The following is a 22,346-nucleotide window of genomic DNA, read 5'->3' as shown; positions in this document are numbered from 1 at the left end:
TTGTGAGGATTAAATTTAAAAAATAAGAGGAAGAGGTAGGAAAGACACTGGCTTCTGCAACTAGAACTAGCACAAAAAATGAGTCTTCTTGTAAGAGCCTAAGAAGAAAACAAATCCAATAACTATCATGTTTAGCAAAAAAATGGGCAGTGGAAGGGACTATAGATACAAAGTATGACAGAAAATAATGATATTACTATGTGAGTCTCCTAAATTTTTTTTTCCTTCTAAAACCATGCTTTTCTTTATCTCTGATTATAAAAAGTTTTTAATCGGTCATATACTATTAAAAATTAAATACAATAAAAATGAAAACACAATCTCATCAGCCTAGAAAGGCCATTTATTTATATTTTAGATGATCAGATTATCTTTCCAGACTTTTATGTATATATAACAAATTTTAATTGGCTCATTTTATACCTGTTTTATAAACCTTTTTTCACTTTACCATGTAACACAGATTCCTTTTTGTAAATAAAATCATAGTTCTACATCCACATTTTAATGCGTACATAATTCTTGATAGTGTGAATATAACATAATTCATTTACCTATCCTTGTTGTGACATATTTCAGTGGTCTAGTGTATATATCCTTTGATAAACAACTATGCTGGATATCGCTGCACATATGGTTGGATATTCCCGCACATATGATTGTATATGTGAGATTTTCATCTTAAAAAAACCTAAGAAATGGAATTGCTAGATCAAAGAGCAAGAATATTTCTATGTATTTTCATTCATATTCTCCATACAGGTGATTCCAAGTTTATATTCACATCAGTGACACACAAGAGCAGTCCTTTTCCATCACCAAGTATTACTGTTTTCATCTTCACCAATTTAAAAGGTGAAAACCAGTCTCTTAAAGATGTTTCTTGTGCATTTTTGTTACAAAATTTCACAAGCTACTGGCAAGATCTTTTTTTTCAAATGACCTATTTCTATTCTTCAAATCCACAGTAGAATCACTGGGAGTGGGCCCCAGGACTGCATTTTAACACACTTCAGAGAGAATCCTCATGAACACTCAAACCTGAGAATCACTAGCCCGTATGCTGAAGAGTTTACAAGTGTTTGACTTATTTTGTCTCAATAGATATACCCAATGAGCAGGAAGAAGAGGAAGATCGGAAGATACTTTCAAAAACTAAATAATAATAATAATAATAAGGCTCAGAGAGGCTTAATAACTTGTCCAAGGTCCCACAGCTAACAAAAGAAAGAAGTCTTCATAATGCTACAAAACAGAGATAAAAAATCTTCCAATTTCACAAACCTTAAAATTATGCATCTTAAGTTGGAGAATATTTGAAAATATAATTGTATTACTCAGCCAACTCACATTTAACCTTACGATTAAAAGTCACCATGTAGGGAAGCATTATATAATGTTTTTATGTTTCAAACAGATATTTTTAGACAGGAATTAAAAAGAAACACTCTAATAGAGAAAGCAAAGATGAAACATGTGTTGGTGAGGAAGGTGTGGGCCAAAACCCTCACTAACTTTCTACCCTGCTGTAACCCCATGAAAGGTTACAATAGATTCAATTCATTGTGAAAAGGGGAGTATTTTCTACAATGAGAGGACAAATGCCACATGAAAGTAATCCTGTGCATTCCAGTCCAATGATCTCTGATGTGGAACCATGATCCAGTGGGAAAACAAGTGTTTTGGAGCAAAAAGACCTTTGCCATTTATTAATTATTCAGACTTGCTATCAAATTCTTTTTGTCACAACTTCCTAACTTATAAGAACAGTTCCAATCTCAGAGCATTTTTATGGAGATAAAAAGAAAAAAGGAAAGAAAATACGAAAGATGATCTGTATCTGTTAAGTGCCTAGTTATTCTAAATTTTTCTAAATATATGATTAAAAATTAGAGTTGCATTATTGAAAGACTGACTCACTAACCTGGCAGAAACTGACTGCTTCCATATGATCTCTTAGTATTTTGACAGCTTAACTAACTGTTCAGTGCACAATAGCTGTAGTAGGCAATCAAGCAAAACAGGAACCACTAAAAAGTCTATTAAACCTTCAAAGAAAAGTTCAGTTATTATTGAAGAGAGTGTCATGTCTAGTTATTTGAAGAAAATACTTTCGCAATTTTCAAAATATCATCTGCATATGAAGTTTAATTTGGAGGGTCTGTGTGTTAGTTGCTCAGTCCTGCCCCACTCTTGCAACCCCACGGCAGGTAGCCCCCCAGGCTCCTCTGTCCATGGGATTTTCCAGGAAGAACACTGGAGAGGGTTGCCATTCCCTCCTCCAGACGATCTTGCTAACACAGGAACAGAACCAGGTCTCCCACACTGCAGGCAGATTCTTTACCAGCTGAGCCACCAGGAGTCTTTCACACACACACACACACACACACACACACACACACACAAACAAAAACAAAAACAGAAAACTAATAACACTTTACTTTCATGAGGATATGAATGAGCTTAAGTGCTAAAGTATGGAACAGATATTAGTCATGTATGCTGTATCACTAAAGACAGACACATAATACTTTAAAATGTGGGGGAAAATAGAGTTTAAAAAAATAATTTGGTAAGTTCTTTTCTCCAGTAGAAATCATTTTTCTCAGTAATTTTTGATAAAAGATAAATTCTGAGTACTGTGCAAGAAATAGTAGCTAGCATTTTCTTATATATTGAGATGCTCTCTCAAAAACAATCTAGTATACTAACATAGAGCTACTTATGTTCATTGAAATGTAAACGAATATACAATATACCTCATACATTATGTGACCCTTTAAATTTAAAACAGGTTACAAATGAAATAAATCTATCCTAAAAAAACTACTAATTGTTTCTTAATTTCACAAATTAAAAAAATTAAGTTTTTATTATTCATCATGGTTCCAAAACAGTATATCTAACTTTTCAACTCTGGATTTTGCAGTTCTACATTTATTTGTATTTTTCTACATTAAGACAAGAATGTCAGAGACTCACTGTATAATGTTTATTCAGGTCATTAAATGTAATAATCATATAAGTTTGAAACAGTCACAGAGGCTACTTCATTTTTAAAAGGATTCAAGAATTTAACTACATTTTAGCTAATGTGCCTAAGGAAGCCATGATGTGGTCTGTGAACTCCCTGAGACGAGGCATGGTCTTTTTCTCTTTTTACATCTTTTTGCCAAGGGCAATCAAGACGCATTACAAAATCTTTTGAATAAATGAATCCAACATTATTCAAATATTGACTCTTTTGATGGATAAGATATACCATATATCACTTGATTATTAGACTTAAAACAAAATACTCATCATTATATCTTCAAACATAATTAGGTTGATAATTCAAGATACTGTTATTACCACTCATGTTGGTTTTGTTTTTAATTGAGCTGGCTTAAAACCGGACTAAATAGGCTACTACAATTCACTCCAAATTATTGGGTATGTCCACAGTACAAATTGCTTGAGCATTCCTTTGCTACACTTACTGTATTTTAAAATATTCCTTTTAAAATAAAGTGAGATATATGTTTACAATGAATCAACATTAAGGCTCTTATCTTTTTTAGAAGAGAGAAGGCAGAGAATATCTTAGTGGGCTGAAAAATTTGAAGACTCATCCAGAAGGTTGATTTACAATATCTTGATCACTGGAGTGTTCTGAAGTTTAATTGATTAATATTTATGAAATGCTCCAAGTGCAAATTCTCATACTTATGATGCAAATATGAAAATATTTATATCAAGGTTAGCACTTGCTATTTTGAATTCAAACCACAATTCACTAAGAGTCAATACAAGCACACACCAGTAGAAGGCAGTTTACATCAAACAAACACAGTGTTTTCATAACACTGAATTTAGACACATTTGTAAATAAAAATCAAACATCTCCTTATGAGAGTTTCTATGATATAAATCAATTTACCAATTTTCAAATCTTGTCAAAAAATTTTAGGATCAGGGAACAGGGTCCCAAGATGGCAGCATAGGAAGACCTCTGAATTCATGTCCTTCCACAGATACACAGAACATCACCTACATAGAGAACAATTCAACCTGAAGACCTGAGGGTTGATTGATTTTTTATGTACAGTTTCTGCAAATAAAAGAACCAGATATAAATGGGTAGGAAAGACAGAGACACAGTATCCCCTGGAACCCAAATCCTGATGCTATGAACTCCAATAGGGAGGGATATTGCTAACAGGCCTGGGTGCAGACTCACCTGCCCTGGGACACAGTGATAAAATAACATTTTAAAAAATAATATGTTAAAAAGCTGGACTATACAGGAAGGAAATCCATTTACTAGCACTAGAAGTTCTGCCAAACAGGCAGGAAATTACCAGAGTCAGCTCCCAGGTTGGAAGTATCAGCAAGAAGCACAGTTGGAGGCCCCTTAGGACTCCCCCAGCCCCAGCCTTCCCGTCAAGGTGGACAGAGGCACAGTACCTCTCAGGGACTGCCCTCGGCCCAGGCTGCTCCATCTGCAGCTGCCCTGGGGTGCATCCAGCCAAGGACTACACCTGGCCAGGACCTGTTCCAGCTCCAGCCGGCCAGTCAAAGCCACCAAGCACAGTAATCGGCGTAGGGGACATTCCCATGTCAGGGCAATTCGTCAAGACCAGGAGAGGCAGCTGTTTTGCCTAATTCATAGAAACAAAAATCTAAAGTCAAACGAAATGAGGAGACCAAGGAGTATGTTTCATACAAAAGGAAAAATAAAACTCCCAGAAAACACCCTAATGAAATACAGATAAGCAATTTATCTGATAAAGAGTTCAAAAAAGTAGGCCTAAGGATGCTCATGCTTTGTGAGGAGAATGGAGAAACTCAACAAGAACTTTAAAAAAGAAATTAGAAAATATAAGAAAGACCAGATTAGAACTGAAAAATACAGTAACTGTAATTTCAAAAATGCACCAGAAGGGCTCAACAGCATACTAGATGATACACAAGAAATATAAGCAATGTGGAAGACAGAATGGTGCAGACAACCTAATCAGAACAGCAAAAGAAAAGAAAAAAAAAAGAATATTTAGAAATGAGGAGAGTTTAAGGGACAACATCAAGCACATGAGCATTTGCATTACAGAGTTCCCAGAAGACGAGAGAGAAAGGGGCAGAAACCTTTTTCGAAAAAATAATGGTGAAAACTTCTTTAATGTGGGGAAGGAAACAGACATCCCGATTCAGAAAGCACCAAAACTCCCAAGCAAGATGAATCTAAAGAGATCTACACCAAGACATATTCTAATTCAAACAGCAAAAGCTTAAAATATTGGGTTAGCCAAAACGTTCCTTCAGATAGTATGAGAAGACCTGAATGAACTTTTTGGCCAATCCAATAAAAATAGAATTTAAAAGTAGCAAAAGAAAAACAACTAATTAAATATAACAGAAATCTCATAAGACTATCAGCTGATTTTTCAGCAGAAATTTACAGGCCAGCCAGAGGAAGTGGCAAGATGTATCTGAAATACTGAAAGAAAAAACCATAACCTAGAATACTCCATCTGGTAAAGTTGTCATTCAGAAATGAAGGAGAAACAGTTTCTCAGATGTCAAAACTAAAAGAGCCAACACAACAAAAACAGATTTACAAGAAATAGTAAGGGTCTTCTTTAAGTACAAAAGAAAAGGCCACCAACTATAAAGAAGAAAATATAGGAAAAATCTCACTTATATATAGTAAAGTCAGTGGATCAGCCACTTAAAAAGCTAACATGAAGGTGAAAAGAAAAAAGTACTATCATTAACTATAACTTCAATAAGTAGTTAAGGGATACCCAAAATAAAAAGGTGTAAAATATGAAATCAAAAACAGAAAATGTAGAGGAAAATGGTACTAAAAAGGTGCTCCTTTTGGAATGCCTCCAAACTGAGCCTATAAAACAAAGACTATCAAAAAAGATAAAGGAGGATATTACCTAATGAAAAAGGGGTCAATATAATAAGAGGATACAATATTTGTAAATATTTACTCACTCAACATAGGACTACCTAAACATATAAAACAAACATTAAATAAATAAAGGAAGAAATAGACAGTAATACAATAATAATATGGGACTTTAATATCTCACTTAGGTCAATGGACACATCACTGAGACAGAAAATCAATAAGGAAACAATGGCCTAAAATAACACATTAGATGAAATAAATGATACATAGAGAGAACCACACATCCAAAAGAAGCAAAATACACATCTTTTTCAAGAGCACATGGGACATTCTTCAGAACAGATTATATTTTAGGCCACAAAACAAATCTCAATATATTTAAGAAGACCAAAATCATATCAAGAATCTTTTAGACCACAATGGTATGAATTGAAGTCAACCACAAGAAAACTAGAAAAGAAAATAATAATATGGAGAATAAACAACATGCTACTCTACAACCACTGGGTCACCAAAGAAAACAAAAAGAAAATTTTAAAACCTCTTGAAACAAATGAAAATGGAAACACAATTGCCCAACTTATATGGGATGCACCAAAAGCAGTTCTAAGGGGAAAATTCACAGTGAGATAGATCTGCAGAAACAAGAAAAATCTGAAATAAGTAACTTTAAATATACATTTAAATGAACTAGAAGAAGAACAAGCAAAGCCCAAAGTTAGCAGAAGAAAATAATATTACAGTGGAATTAAATGAAATAGTCTTAAAAAGCCATAGGAGAGCTCAATGAAACTAAGTTTGTTCTTTGAAAAGATAAATGAAATCAACCAGTCTTTAGCCAGACTCATCAAGAAAAAAGAGAGAACCTAAATAAATAAAATAAAAAATGAGAGAGAAGAAATTAAGCCATCACCACAGAAATACAAAAGATGGTTAAGAGAATACTATGAACAGTGATATGCCCACAAATTAGATAACATAGAAAAAATGGATAGACTCCTAAAAACATGCAATCTTCTAAGATTAAATAATGAAGAAATAGAAAAACTGAATAAATCAATTACTAGAAATGAAATTAAATCAGTAATCAAAAAACTCCTGCAAAACCAAACTCCAGATCCAGATGATTTCACAGGTGAATTCTATCAAACACTTTAAGAAGAGTTCACACTTATCATTCTCAAATTATTCCAAAAACTGAAGAGGAAGGATCACTGTTAAACTCAATTTATGTAGCCAGCATTTCTCTGATACCAAAATCAAACAAAGACAGTACACAAAGAAGAAACTTATGAGCCAATATCCCTGATAAACACAGATGCAAAAATCTTCGACAAAATATTAGCAAACCAACTAAAATAATGCTAAAAGGATCATACACTGTAATTGTGGGATTCAGTTCAAAAATACAAGGATGATTTGACATCTGTAAGTCAATCTATGATATATATCCTATTAGTAAAATGAAGGATTTAAATAATTTAATCATTTCAACAGATGCAAAAAAAGCAACTGACAAAATTCATGTTCCACTTATGCTAAAAATTTTCAACAACAACAAAAAGCTCTCAATGAAGTGACATGATTGCTTGGCTAAGATTTCCATTACTATATATACGTTGTTTAGTCACTAAGTTTTGTCCAACTCTTCTGTGACCCTATGGACTGTAGCCCACCAGGTTTCTCATGGGATGTCCCAGGCAAGACTACTGGAGTGAGTTGCCATTTTCTCCTCCAGGGGATCGCCCAGACTCAGGTATCAAACCTGTATCTCTTGCATTGGTAGGTGGGTTCTTTACCGCAGGAGCCATCCAGGAAGTCCATATATAGATATAGATGTGTGTGTGTGTGTGTGTGTGTGTGTGTGTATCCATTCAGTTCAGTTTAGTTGCTCAATCATGTCCAACTCTTTGCGACCCCATAGACTGCAGCATGCCAGGCTTTCCCTGTCCATCACCAACTCCCGGAGCTTGTTCAAATTCATGTTCATTGAGTTGGTGATGCCATTCAACCATCTCATCCCCTATCATCCCCTTCTCTTGCCTTCATCTTTCCCAACATCAGGGTCTTTCTTAATGAGCCAGTTCCTCGCATCCAGTGGCCAAAGTACTGGAGCTTCAGCTTCTGCATCAGTCCTTCCAATGAATATTCAGGAACTGATTTCCTTTAAGATGGACTGGTTGGATCTCCTTGTTGTCCAAGAGGCTATCAAGAGTCTTCTCCAACACCATATTTCAAAAGCATCAGTTCTTTGGTGCTCAGCTTTCTTTACAGTCCAACTGCCACATCCATACATGACTACTGGAAAAACCATAGCTTTGACTAGACGGACCTTTGTTGGCAAAGTAATGTCTCTGCTTTTTAATATGCTGTCTAGGTTGGTCATAACTTTCCTTCCAAGGAGCAAGCATCTTTTAATTTAATGGCTGCAGTCACCATCTGTAGTGATTTAGGAGCCCCCAAAAATAAAATCTGTCACTGTTTCCACTGTTTCCCCATCTATTTGCCATGAAGTGATGGGACCAGATGCCATGATCTTCGTTTTCTGAATGTTGAGTTTTAAGCCAACTTTTTCATCTCCTCTTTCACTTTCATCAACAGGCTCTTTAGTTCTTTGCTTTCTGCCGTAAGTGTGGTGTCATCTGCGTATCTGAGGTTATTGATATTTCTCCCAGCAATCTTGATTCCAGCTTGTGCTTCTTCCAGCCCAGCGTTTCTCATGATGTACTTTGCATATAAGTAAAATAAGCAGGGTGACAATACACAGGCTTGACATACTCCTTTCCCAATTGGGAATCTGTTCTCTTGTTCCATGTCCAGTTCTAACCATTGCTTCTTGACCTGCACACAGATTTCTCAGGAGGCAGATCAGGTGGTCTGGTATTCCCATCTCTTTAATTTTATATATAATTTTATCTTTTTAACAAATACATATGTTTTACAGGTACAAATACACATGCATATATATAACCGTTTCTTTTAAGTCAATTATAAGCTTGGAAACATAATAAGCTAATTTTGAAAAGTTTTTGGGCACCTGTCTTTATGGCAATAATTAATTAAAAGGATCAGTCCCTAGTCTGGGTTCCTCATAATTTCAAATAATAAAACTTATTTGGAAAAAATATTTTCTTTGTAATTTCTGTAATAGGCATCTAGCTGATTCAAAAGTATTATCAAATGATTATGAAACAACCATAAGAGGTGAGGTGTAACTCACTGTTTTTCCCGGCCTGGAAATGTTAAAGATGTTCTATAGATATAGTCTGGGTGTTAAAAGAACATGAACTTTTGAGCCTAGATGCCTAAATTTAAATCCCAACTCTGTCACTGCCTATGTAATGCTGGATGATTTTTCCAGTGACAGTTTCCTCACCTAAAAAATGAGGGTAAATGTTATCTATCTCTAGGGTAAACAAATAAGCTAATCCTTTAAAAGAGTGGTATAGCAATGGCTGACAAATGTTAGCTGTATCAGTGATGGGACCAATGCATATCTTTTTTTAACTGTTATTCTACCAAACTTTTTCCACTCATTTTATTACAACGGGCTCTTACTTAGCTTTTGCCAGAGTTCATCTGATATCGGGTATTGATGATTCCAAGAATCTAATCACAACTTGTGCTTATTCCAGCAGCGATTCAAATTACAGGTTAGCATATAAGTAAAAACAGTGATAATATTCACAATAATAGTAACAATTGCTAATATTATTTTAACTGTTCTATCAGAAGTTGATTCCTACTGATGTTTATACCAGTAGTCCCTTACTTTACTATTTTAAATAGTGCTGCAATGAACACTTGGGTACGTGTGTCTCTTTCAATTCTGGTTTCCTCAGTGTGTATGCCCAGCAGTGGGATTGCTGGGTCATATGGCACTTCTATTTCCAGTTTTTTAAGGAATCTCCACACTGTTCTCCATGGTGGCTGTACTAGTTTGCATTCCCACCAACAGTGTAAGAGGGTTCTGTTTTCCCCACACCCTCTCCAGCATTTATTGTTTGTAGACTTTTTGATAATAGCCATTCTGATCAGCATGAGATGGTACCTCATTGCGGTTCTGATTTGCATTTATCTGATGAGTGATGTTGAGCATTTTTTCATGTGTTTGTTAGCCATCTGTATGTCTTCTTTGGAGAAATGCTGTTTAGTTTTTTGGCCCACTTTTTGAGTGGGTCATTTATTTTTCTGGTATTGAGCTGCATGAGCTGCTTGTATATTTTGGAGGTTAATTCTTTGCCAGTTGCTTTGGTTGCTATTATTTTCTCCCATTCTGAAAGCAGAATTAGATTTTTAAATGGAAATCAGTTTAGACAAAAGGCAAATAAATCAATAGTTTGCGGAGAACACATGATACTTTTTCTGAAGACAGTTTAATCATACTCCAGGACTGCCAAATGAGTGATGTCGCCACTTAAATTGATTTTCAATTGCACAGCACACTGGCTGTGTGAGATAAACCTCATCAGGTGAGAGAGCACACCTTCAAGGGAGTCAGAGAGAAAATTCTTGGAGGAGAAAAGCAGGAAGATCACACCACACTATCAAGAGTGTTGAAACTTGGCCTAATTCATGAAATGTAACCAAATTTCCCTCCAGAAACTCTAGTCTTCCATATCCTTGAAGTACAAGGAATGAGGGGTGAGGGAGGAGGGTGACTTGGGTCACTAATCCAAAAATAAACAGAAAGGAAGGGTTTCTTTGTATATCAAGAGCTCGACACTTAAAATGCTGGATAAAAGATATACTTGATGACTTTAAATAACTATTTGCCAGTGGAAGAAAATTTCACTGTGAAAAATCGAAGTTGAGATAACTCCTGTACTCACCAACTATTCTGTTCTCTGTAAAATCTTGTCAGGAAGGTGGGAACCATCTTTGCATAAGTAACCTAGAAGCATGATCATTTTAAACAGAAACACAGGTACACAATTGCTACTGTTTTGTCATTAATGATAGATATAGGGATATCCTCTCCCATAGCTTGGCACGAACAGCTGAAAGAAGCCCTCCCAGGAGTGACTACTGAGGTTATACAAACTTTTGGCTCACAGCATGCAACTCTTTTGCCCAAATATGGTTGTTATGTATAATACTTGGGTGATCACAAGATTCCACATCTGAGGACTGGATGTTATGTTAAAAAGCAACAGGATTCCAGAAAATCAAATATGATATCCACACAGAGGTGTTTAAGACTGGGGAAAATCAACTCAGATATTTAAGAACGTCCAAGAAGGCTTAAAACTGCATGAAAAAGTAAATTATGAAGGAAAAAGGATACAAACAGCAGGGCAGAAAATTTAAAACATATGAGGAATAAATCTGGGTTATCAAGAGCTAAAATTATGAAGAGAAAATAAAAAGAACTAAGAAAAGACAATCCCCCCATGAGATAAGAGGCAAACATATACACATATAGATGGATAGATATAGATATATAATTTAACACCTGCCTCTAGTATACAATAAATAAGTAACAAAGTATGAATAAAAGTGATTTTCAAAAACAAGCATAACTTTAAATCATTTTAAAAGCTAAAATCTGACTTAAGAAATGTAAAACATAATTGTCACATAAATGTGACATAAAAAGATTTTAAAAAATTAAAGTAGCTAAGGTTAAGAATTGACAGGAAACAAAGAAAAGGTAAATGTTTTTCAACTGTAATTCTACTACTTATATCAAAGCAGCCAAACTAGTGACTATCAACTATTTAAAACACATGAAAAGATGCTCAACATCACTCATTATCAGAGAAATGCAAATCAAAACCACAATGAGGCACCATTACACGCCAGTCAGGATGGCTGCTATCAAAAAGTCTACAAGCAATAAATGCTGGAGAGGGTGTGGAGAAAAGCGAACCCTCTTACACTGTTGGTGGGAATGCAAACTAGTACAGCCGCTATGGAAAACAGTGTGGAGATTTCTCAAAAAACTGGAAATAGAACTGCCATATGACCCAGCAATCCCACTTCTGGGCATGCACACCAAGGAAACAAGATCTGAAAGAGACACGTGCACCCCAATGTTCATCACAGCACTGTTTATAATAGCCAGGACATGGAAGCAACCTAGAAGCCCATCAGCAGATGAATGGATAAGGAAGCTGTGGTACATATACACCATGGAATATTACTCAGCCATTAAAAAGAATACATTTGAATCAGTTCTAATGAGATGGATGAAACTGGAGCCCATTATACAGAGTGAAGTAAGCCAGAAAGATAAACACCAATACAGTATACTAACACATATATATATGGAATTTAGAAAGATGGTAACGATAACCCTATATGCAAAACAGAAAAAGAGACACAGATGTATAGAACAGAGTTTTGGACTCTGTGGGAGAAGGCGAGGGTGGGATGTTTCAAGAGAACAGCATCGAAACATGTATATTATCTAGGGTGAAATAGATCACCAGCCCAGGCTGGATGCATGAGACAAGTGCTCTGGCCTGGTGCACTGGGAAGACCCAGAGGGATCGGGTGGAGAGGGAGGTGGGAGGGGGGACCGGGATGGGGAATACATGTAAAACCATGGCTGATTCTTGTCAATGTATGACAAAAACCACTACAATATTGTAAAGTAATTAGCCTCCAACTAATAAAAAATTTAAAAAAAATTAAAAATAAAATAAAAATAAAAATAAAAAGTTCCCTGCTGGAGACCACTCCTGAGTGTTCCCTGTCAGCCCATCTGAGTTTCTCAAGTTCACTCCATAAACCAGTGAGAAGCAAAAAAAAAAAAAAAAAGCAAAGAAACATTCAGCTAACATTCATTGAATCTGTGTATTTTTTGATTCACACCCACCCCCTACCCACTCCCCCCTTCACCACACCACACTCCCCATCCTGGGCAAAGACATTATAGTTTCCTCTCCTACAGCTATCTTTTGTATGTCAGGCTTTTTATTATTTCCATAATTATGTTCTTAAAATCTACAGGTATATGAGGCTGAGATATGACAAGTAAAACACTAAGTGTCTTTCATAACACTTCAACTAGGTATCCACTAACAACCACAAAAGACTCCTTTCTGTTCCAAAGACTCAATTCAATTCAACAAACATTTATTCAGGCCCTATAATAAAGTGTTTTCAGGAAGGGAGGCTGTCACTGGCTTCAAATCCTTGGCCCAGTCGGTTAGATGAAGGAAGACCAACTCCTCAGAAAAGATTTAGATCCCAGAGTTTTGTGTTTATTCGCTTGTCTCCTCAAAGAACAGTCCAACTTTCTTCCGAAGTACATCTTATATCCCAAACACTTCTAATTCAGTTAAAAAAACAATTATTTGAATAATAATTATGGATCAAAGGAAGAAATGAGGATTTCCTAGAAAGCAAATAGCCCAGATATAACTAAAGATTTAATTAGCATATAGCCTGACCACACACAGTTCTCCTTCTAGAAACTTGACCATAATGGGATAAATCATTAGTTTAAATCACTCAGTGCCACACACTGTTCTAGATTTCCGGGATATAACAGTAGAAAAACACGCAAAGATGGTTGCCTGTTACACTCTCATGTGGTTTTCTCAATCTTATTCAATTTACTAAATAAAGATTTCCCTGAGCCTTTGTGTGTAAATCAAAGTTTTATCAATCAAAAGATATTTTAAATTATCAAAGACAGCTCTACAGTATTGAATAAACAATGCAAATGTTTCTTTTACAAAAGAAAGGACTTTTGGAGAAAATGTCAAAGATGACTTCACATTTGTCTTTAAGAATCTCTTTTTGTAATTCAGGTATCTAAAGAACATTACAGAGAACGGTAATAGCAAACAAGGGTGAAATTTTAGGAAATTATCCTATGGAATTTTCCTAAATATTTATAGGAATGTATATTTTTCAAACTACTTTTTAAAAGATTAAAATGAATTTAGATATATAGAGAAAATAACAGGCCAGTTGTTATAAAAGAAAGCTGGAAAATGGAAAAGTGTTGTTTCCTTTTCAGTTTTATTATTTGCTCATTGTGAATTTGCTAGATATATTCCATACAGTCTACCCACTGATGGATTTAAGCACTGGCTATTAAATGTAACAGTTTATTCTGAATCTCTTTTAAAACATAGCAAAAGCCCCAAACCATAAGTATTTGTAATTTTCAAACTGAAGAAAGCAAAGAAGCACTATAATTCTAAAATAAAAACTATCAATACTAATGTTAACAATATTAACAGACAATATTAAAGACAATATTAATCTTAGGAATTTTAACAGACAAGTTCAAACATAAATGTTATATATGTAACTGGGGAAAAGTCTGCCATACTATATGCATAAAGGCATTAAACAAATTGAAAGAATCTTAAATATCCAAGAACAGTTGACAAGTTAAACACATGTGTCAAAACCATATACAAATTGTATTCAGATATTCAGATATTAGACATTGGTGCCCTAGAATGTTTTTTTATTTATAAGGAAAGATACCAAGTTAGAAGAATCATCTTATGAGTTGTGACTAGGTGGTCAGGAAAAGCCCTGAGAGAAGGCCGGCGTTCAATCACACATTTACTATCCCTAAGAAGTATTTTCTTAAGAACCTTAAAAATGTTTAAGTATGAAAAAGCAGTTATCCTATCAGGTTCAAAATTCTTTCGTGTAGATAGAAAAGGGGTTCATTTATCTTAGGAGCTAAAATAATTAAAAATCCAATCAAATGATCAATCTGGGGAGGAACTAGAGACTTTTCAGCACACAGAAATAATATATAAATTGGATCCAGGGATGTGGGGGACATGATTACCTCCTGAAATAATGGAACTGAAACAAGATTCCATGGAACTGACCTAAACTTAACAAGAATCCACTTTCTGTCCCAGCTAAAAGCACCAGCGTTTATGCAAACTTAACTAAAAGAAGACAACTGTAGAATTTACATGGAGAGGGAACTCCACAAACTATGTGAAATCACATAATTATTTCACAGGTAGAAAAAGATCTTTCAAAATGGGAATATTTGTAATTAAATAGAGGAAAGTTTAAGCGGCAAAAACATCATATTAATGCTTTTATTAATACTTTCTGTTATATATTATGTAAATATAATCAGGCAATTAATTTTAATTTTGGCTTATGTATATGGCAATGGAACATTTAAGAACTTAAATTTTACCATATTTGCGTATTTATAAGTTTCATTTATCAAATGTATAAAAATTACTTAAGAAGATATAAAGGTTTATCAGGCATGTGATTGCAGTATTTAAAGGAAATCAAATACATTAAAATGTTTGAAAGTATCTAAATAATTGGATTTGCAAAGGATATTAATTCTTTAAAGATTCTTATATGTGATTGTCTCCTAGAGTAAAAATTTTAAATATAAGTTGCACTAGAAAGATTAAGACTAACATCTGAATCTATAACTTTAAAAACTGAAAACTAAATTCTAAAACCAATGTAAATATCTGAATAGCCTTCACACAAAAATTATCCCCAAGGCTCTGAACATTTTATATTTAAAACTTGACATAGAAAGTACCATATGAAAAGAGAAAAGAACAGTATGTGAGTTGTGATGAGCATATTCATTTATAGAATGAGAACTCCCATTTTGTAATTTAGCTGAATTTCTCACCTTTTCAGCAGTTAATGTGATATATTAGTATCCTGTTACTTCTGTAATAAACTACCACAAACTTAGCAACTTTGAAAAGCACAAATTTATCCTCTCAGAGTTCTAGAGTCGTCAGTTTCACAGAGTTAAAGTAAATGTGTGGTTCTTCCAGAGGTTCTAGGGGAGAATCATTTTTCCTGTCTTTTTCAGCTTCTAGCTTCAACTGTACGGCTTGGCTCAAGACCCGTTTTTCTACCTCGCCTCCAGTGTCTGCTGTCACATCTCTTCCTATTATTATGCTTGGGCTCCTCCTGTTTTCCCCTCATAACGACCCCAGCATTCCTTGGTTTCCAGCCCATTTCCTCCACTTCAAAGTCAGCAACAGGGAATCCAGTCTTTCTTATGCTTGTAATCTTTCCTGTTCCTCAGTCTCATCCGTCTGACCTATCCTAGAAGATTCACCACTTTTAAGGGTTTACACGATGGGACTGGCCACGCACATAAAATTCTTAATATTACTTCAGAGAATCCAGGATACTCTCCTGACCTCAAGATACTCAGCCACCATCTGTGAAGTCCCTTTTGCCGTATCATTTGCAGGTTCCAGGAATTAAGATGTGGACATCTTTGAGGATCACTATTCAGCAGTTCTATAATTTTCAAAATAAAAGAAAAACATAGGTTTAAAAATAAAAGAAAAACAATTATTTAATTGAAGTAGAAAATGATAATAGTTCATGTGTGGAAAATTCTGAACAGAAATAATCATACAAAATCAGATTTCTTTTCAAATGGCTTTAGACCCCATTTACTTGCATTATTTTCAACACTGTAATTTCTGAACCTAAAATTCTTAATATTACTTCAACAGTATAATCATCAATAGAAGTCAAGCATAGAGGACTAGGTATCGCTCATATATTTGCTTCTTCCAGGCTATGCCTGTGAATATCTGAAGAAAACATGACTACAACCTACACATTATTATCATGGGACAATACGATTTCCAAAAAATTATCTCCCTTATTTGCCCACTTGTTTTTTAAACATAAGACAAGTCTTAATCAAGGATATTGATGTGCAATTTCTCTCCTTCCTGCTAACCACATTATACTTTCTGCAGACCGGAGAATAAAAGATAGTACAACGTGAAACTATGATAATGTTATCGCTCTTCATGTAATTCTGCCTTTGTGATGGTTGCCAAGGGTACTGGAGCTTCAAGGCAGGCCTTTCTGTTGACTTACTTGAATTAATAAGGGTAGCATGAATCACCAAAATAAGTAAAATTATCTGCTGTTTGAAACAAAAACACGTACATAAGTATCATAGCACCTTGATTTACACTGACTGGTTGGAAAAATAGAGTGCAAATTACTTTAGATACTATATTCAAAGTCAGGTCTAATTAACTGTTTATGAAATCAATTCTAAGTACTGGCTATATCTTAAAGTTATATCAAAAAAGACATTTTTGATCAAAGGGGATACTACTCTAATCAAAGTAAGGTTTTTGTTTTTAGCCCAAGAATCCATTAAGAATAGTTACTCAAAGTGACACAGTTAATATATATAATCTGAAGACTCCAAGAAATAAATTCGACATGTAAGTTTTGCTTTTATCTTTAAATATACAAGGACACTTGGCCAAAAGGCAACACAATGTCTGTCCTCAGTAAGGTTTTCTTTCTGTTTTTGTTTGTTGCTTGTTTTTAACTTAAAACTCCACCGTTTTTATCAGTAAACATACAATTTAAAGGATTTCCAGGACAACAGACACAACTGGGACTGTCCCAGGTAAGTGGGCATCTGGTCACTCTATGTAACTCCACTCAATTAAATTAGTCCATTCTTATTGTATGATCACTTTTGCTCCATGTTCTTCCCAGAGAACTGAATAAAAGCCAAGAATATGCAAGATCTAGTCTTTCATTCTTTGCAAATCTATGCAAGCTGTTGGATTTCTTTAAATACTCTAAAAATCTACATCCCAGGTGACAATAGGTACCACAGTAGCAGATGGAATTAGCATGTGTCAAAGAAAAGGGCACAGAACCTCCCTGTCAAGAAACTACTCTAAACCTAAGTAATTTTTTCTCAGCTCTGATCACTGGTAGAGAAGGCATGAGCAATTCACTTTACTACTCCTTGAGCAGCAACTGAAGCTATGTTCTCCTAATTCAAGATGGGTTATCTCAAGATAAGGCTTACAGGCACAGTACTGCACTAGGAAGCATCTAGTAAATTCAGATTTCTACTACAGCCAGATAGGTCTTTGCCTTCATGTTAGCCAAGAGACTACCAGTGAGTAATGTCAAAAGAGAATTCCCTATGAAACTTGTCCATTATACTAAAGCTGCAAAGTTCCATCAAAGACAGGCAATATTTCAGGTACATTTCCAACCCATCAGGGCTAAATATAACTACTTTCCTATATGCTTCCCAACAGTCATTCAGGGCAGGAACCCTTAGGATAAAACTGAGTTATGTCATACTTTAAATCAAATCATGTCCACTTATATAAGCAATTACATTTCTGTAAAGCCTAAAGACAGTATAATTAGTCTACACAGGAAGTGCTGGCCTTAGCCCTGCACACAGACGATGCGAAGGAGCAATTCACAATCCAGACTGGTCAGCACTACTAAAGTGAAAAGGAAAACTTCCATGTGGCCTGCAATTGAATATGTATAAGTGTGAGTTTACCTTATAGTAGGCTAATTCATAAGTGACCAAAAATAAAAAAATACATTAAATTTATAGAAAAGAGGAAACATACTTGCAAACCATAATCCTTAGCATATGCACACAGTCAATCCACATACTTCTCAAATGAAAAGCAAGCACTGACAGGCACTTTTTCTTAAGACTCTTAACTATTTTCTCAGAATCTTCTCACAATCAATGTCCTATTTACGAAGAAATGATTCATTGATTTTTTCACAGGTAGCTAAGATTCTTTACATCCACTAGTCTCGAGCCACACTTGACCAATACATATTCTTACCATAATCGCTTCTTTCAAAACACCTCCATGTCCACATTTCCTAGGAAGGAAGTGCTGTAAACCAACCCAGGAAATTTAATCACACAGGATAATTAACTTCTCTGGATAAACAACAGTGGTGTCTGGAAATTTATAAAGATGGGTGAGGATTGGCTATCCTTACATCTTCTTACTGGAGTACAAGGAAAGCAAATACCAAACCAGATTCTGCTATGTAGATATTTATTTAAATAAATAAATAACAAGTAGATACACTGCAGTTTATACGACTCTTCAAGGGTAATCCATGTTTCTAAAATATCACTACTTCAGGCAATCACCTATCTCTAAAGGCCCTAATATCCCCAATGACAGTCCATATTTCATGTCCCTTATGGGTATCTTGCCACTGATAAGATGGAGGACATGCAGTGGTATCCCCCAAAGAGGTTAGAATCTCAGCTGACCTGACCACTAACTGGGATGTGAACCAAAATAAGGCAAGTCTTCCAGACTAAGAAATAATTTAAACTAATAGAAATAACATCACACTGTCAAAGCTGAAGTGTTTCTAAGTAGGGAGTTTAATGTAAGGGAGTTTAACCTTCCCCCCCATCTCAATTTGGTAATTTCAGACTCTGTGTATAGACCTATGGCCATTCCAGCTCTCCCTGTTCTTAAGACTACCTAAGTGACAGGAATAAAGAATTGAGTGGCTTTGCTTTTCACTTAATAGTTACATGATGGGAGTAGTAAATGATTTAACCTCTCTGACCCTTATTCAGCTCCTTCAACCTTAAAATGGAGAGAAAATGACTATCACAAAGGGCTACTGTGAACATCAGACACGACCAATGCCAAGACGCTAAGATACAGACAGGCACGCAGAGTCCATGCCAGGAAGGCGTGGCTCCTGGAGGCTCCTTTTGTGGGCCTTTGTTACCAAGAGCAGAATCCTTCCCGAAACTCTCAGTCAAGTCCTCATGGAGTTGCTATTTGAACCCCTCATCTGTGACATTCTTAAAACTTCCCAAGAGGACTATCTGCTTGTAAAAAGCCACTTCCATCCCTGCTGACTCAATCCGTAAGAGGTCAGAGCTGTGCCCTCAACCTCCTTTGCTGCCCTCAGGTACCACTAGTCTCAAAACCCCACGGGCCGCGCTGACGGTAACCTGCTCAAATCTACTCAGTCTCCCTGGATTCAGTGCCATCACCACAGCCTAACTCCCACCCTTTTCATACCCAACCGTTCCCTCAATTCCTTCCTGCTTTTAACAATGGTGAAAGCCACAGCGGCTTCTGGCTCATATTTTCAGGATCATTTTCGTATTTTTCATTCATTTCATGACATGGATGCGAAAAAAAACATCTCCTGACAATTATGGAGCAAAGAATTCAGACATTTTTGAAATTGTGCCTGAATACAAGCAGTAAATTCAACAAATTCCTCAACAATCAGTGACCTAGACAGAATAAAAGCCAATGAACCAGTGAAGCAATGAAAAGTACGTAACTTTTTTTCCTTTTCACTAAAATTAGTTGAACAAAATCTGTGTATGATTGCATATTTAAAAATCTAATCTTCATATTTGCCAATATTGCTTAGCTGCTGTATCAACTATCTAGCTTTAGTCTAATAAAGCCTTTTTGAAACCTTGGAAGAAACTTCAATATAGGAAATTGTAAATTTGGACAGGCATAACTGTGTCTCAATGTGTAGTATTCTTTTACTTTTTAAATTTAAATTTAAATTCTCACCTTTTTAAGTATACAAATTGTAAGATATTCCAAAATGGCCACAGTGGCCATGTAATTAAAGGCTTTATTTATTTCTTTTCTGTGAGACTAGAAAGACAGAATAAGAAACAGCATAATGTGGGTTTCTCTGCTGCCAAGTAACTTCAAGTGGTGCTGTCATTATTGGTTTTTAATGGTACAAAAATATTTGGTTGACAGTATCAGAGGAATTCCTGGGGGAAATTTCACATATTCTTATAGATGGAAAAGAACTTTTAATATCTGTAAGCAAAACAACCATTTTCTCTGTATCTAAGTTCTATCAAAAGAAATAAAAAATTGATGTACTTTTTCTTTTTGTTTTATGTTGTTCTAACATATTTCAGCCTCAAGGAAAGATTTAAGAAACTTAAATCTTATTTTCAAAACCTCTATAGAATAATACTGGGGACATTAAAGGATGAGCACTATCTTTAAAAGCATCCTATATTTTTAACCTGTATTTCCACATTTGGGCTTAGGTCTTACAGATGAACAGAGGTGACTATCCGAAGTCAAAAGCATTAGCTATTTTCAACACACAAAAACAATGCCAACAAACATATTTTTAAAAAGAACCTTTATGTTATGATCAACTCCAATGGAACTGAATTTTACTCACTTCTAATCCAATCTGAGTCCAGCCCTGCTATCTTGATGATTATACTAGTCTTTCACAACAGCTTGAGAACTTATTAGGAAAATGAGTACATCAAGGCTATATACTGTCACCCTGCTTATTTAACTTTTATGCAGAGTACATCATGAGAAACACTGGGCTGGAAGAAGCACAAGCTGTAATCAAGATTGCTGGGAGAAATATCAATAACCTCAGATATGCAGATGACACCACACTTATGGCAGGAAGTGAAGAAGAACTAAAGAGCCTCTTGATGAAAGTGAAAGAGGAGAGTGAAAAAGTTAGCTTAAAGCTTAACTTTCAGAAAACTAAGATAACGGAATCGGGTCCCATCACTTCATGGCAAAGAGATGGGGAAACAGTGGAAACAGTGGCTGACTCTTTGGGGGGCTCCAAAATCACTGCAGATGATTACAGCCATGAAATTAAGATGCTTGACTCTTTGGAAGGAAAGTTATGACCAACCTAGACAGTATATTAAAAAGCAGAGACCTTAGTCAACAAAGGTCTGTCTAGTCAAGGCTATGGTTTTTCCAGGAGTCATCTATGGATGTAAGAGTTGGACTATAAAGAAAGCTAAGCGTCAAAGAATTGATGCTTTTGAACTGTGGTGTTGGAGAAGATTCTTGAGAGTCCCTTGGACTGCAAGGAGATCCAATCAGTCCATCCTAAAGGAAATAAGTCCTGGGTGCTCATTGGAAGGACTAATGTTGAAGCTGAAACTCCAATACTCTGGCCACCTGATGCGAAGAGCTGACTCATTTGAAAAGACGCTGCTGCTAGGAAAGACTGAGGGCAGGAGGAGAAGGGGACGAGAGAGGATAAGATGGTTGGATGGCATCACCGACATGAGTTTGGGTGAACTCAGGGAGCTGGTGATGAACAGGGAGGCCTGGAGTGCTCCAGGTCATGGGGTCACAAAGAGGAGGACACGACTGAGCAACTGAACTGAGAACTTATTCAATGATTCCAGTGTGATACATACAAATATATAGCTTTCATATAATTATGCATTCCACTTTTTTTCTTCAAAGGATGAATGAATAATTACTGATTATTATTGTCTGAAGGTTTTATAATGGAGCATGAACTTCCATGAGTGGTAAGTAGCAGCTGATGAAAAGATCTGGAAAAAGACTTGTGACTGGCTTAGCCAAATTTCTATCTTAACTGTTCCCCAGTAAAATCGCCTCTAGCCCCAGTCTAACACTTCCGCATATGCACAACTATGTTATTATCAGCTTTTCGTCAGATGTAGCAGTTTAGCAAACTAGCTCTAGATGCTAGCAAGACAGCAAAATGTGATCTCTGTAAGCCATTTCCAAGTGTGTTCCTCCTCACATCAATGATTAATTTGCAAAATAACTTTTTATTTGTCTTGAGGACCAGATCTGAGAATCATTATACTGTCAGATGTGGTACCAGTATTACCTCTTTTATTTGGCTTTTTATCAAACAA

At 35.6% G+C, this 22,346-nt stretch overlaps 1 protein-coding gene across 3 annotated transcripts in view; it reads right to left on the bottom strand.

Annotated features, from left to right (window-relative positions):
• PRKD1 (protein kinase D1) overlaps positions 1–22,346 on the bottom strand; it is a 328,618-nt gene that overhangs the window by 300,247 nt on the left and 6,025 nt on the right. Inside the window, exon 1 of one of the 3 annotated variants that reach the window (XM_020913365.2) lies at positions 16,033–16,128. The exons of the other annotated variants lie outside the window; for them this stretch is intronic. Within the exon in view, the coding sequence (XP_020769024.1) occupies positions 16,033–16,053 (21 nt within the window). The 5' untranslated portion in view covers positions 16,054–16,128. Of the gene's footprint in view, positions 1–16,032; positions 16,129–22,346 lie in introns of those variants that run through there. 3 annotated transcript variants of the gene reach the window in all.

Source organism: Odocoileus virginianus, chromosome 16, assembly GCF_023699985.2.
Source record: "Odocoileus virginianus isolate 20LAN1187 ecotype Illinois chromosome 16, Ovbor_1.2, whole genome shotgun sequence".
Lineage (NCBI taxonomy): Eukaryota > Metazoa > Chordata > Mammalia > Artiodactyla > Cervidae > Odocoileus > Odocoileus virginianus.
Note: the sequence above shows the minus strand (reverse complement) of the source record. Positions and strands in the feature narration are given on the sequence as shown.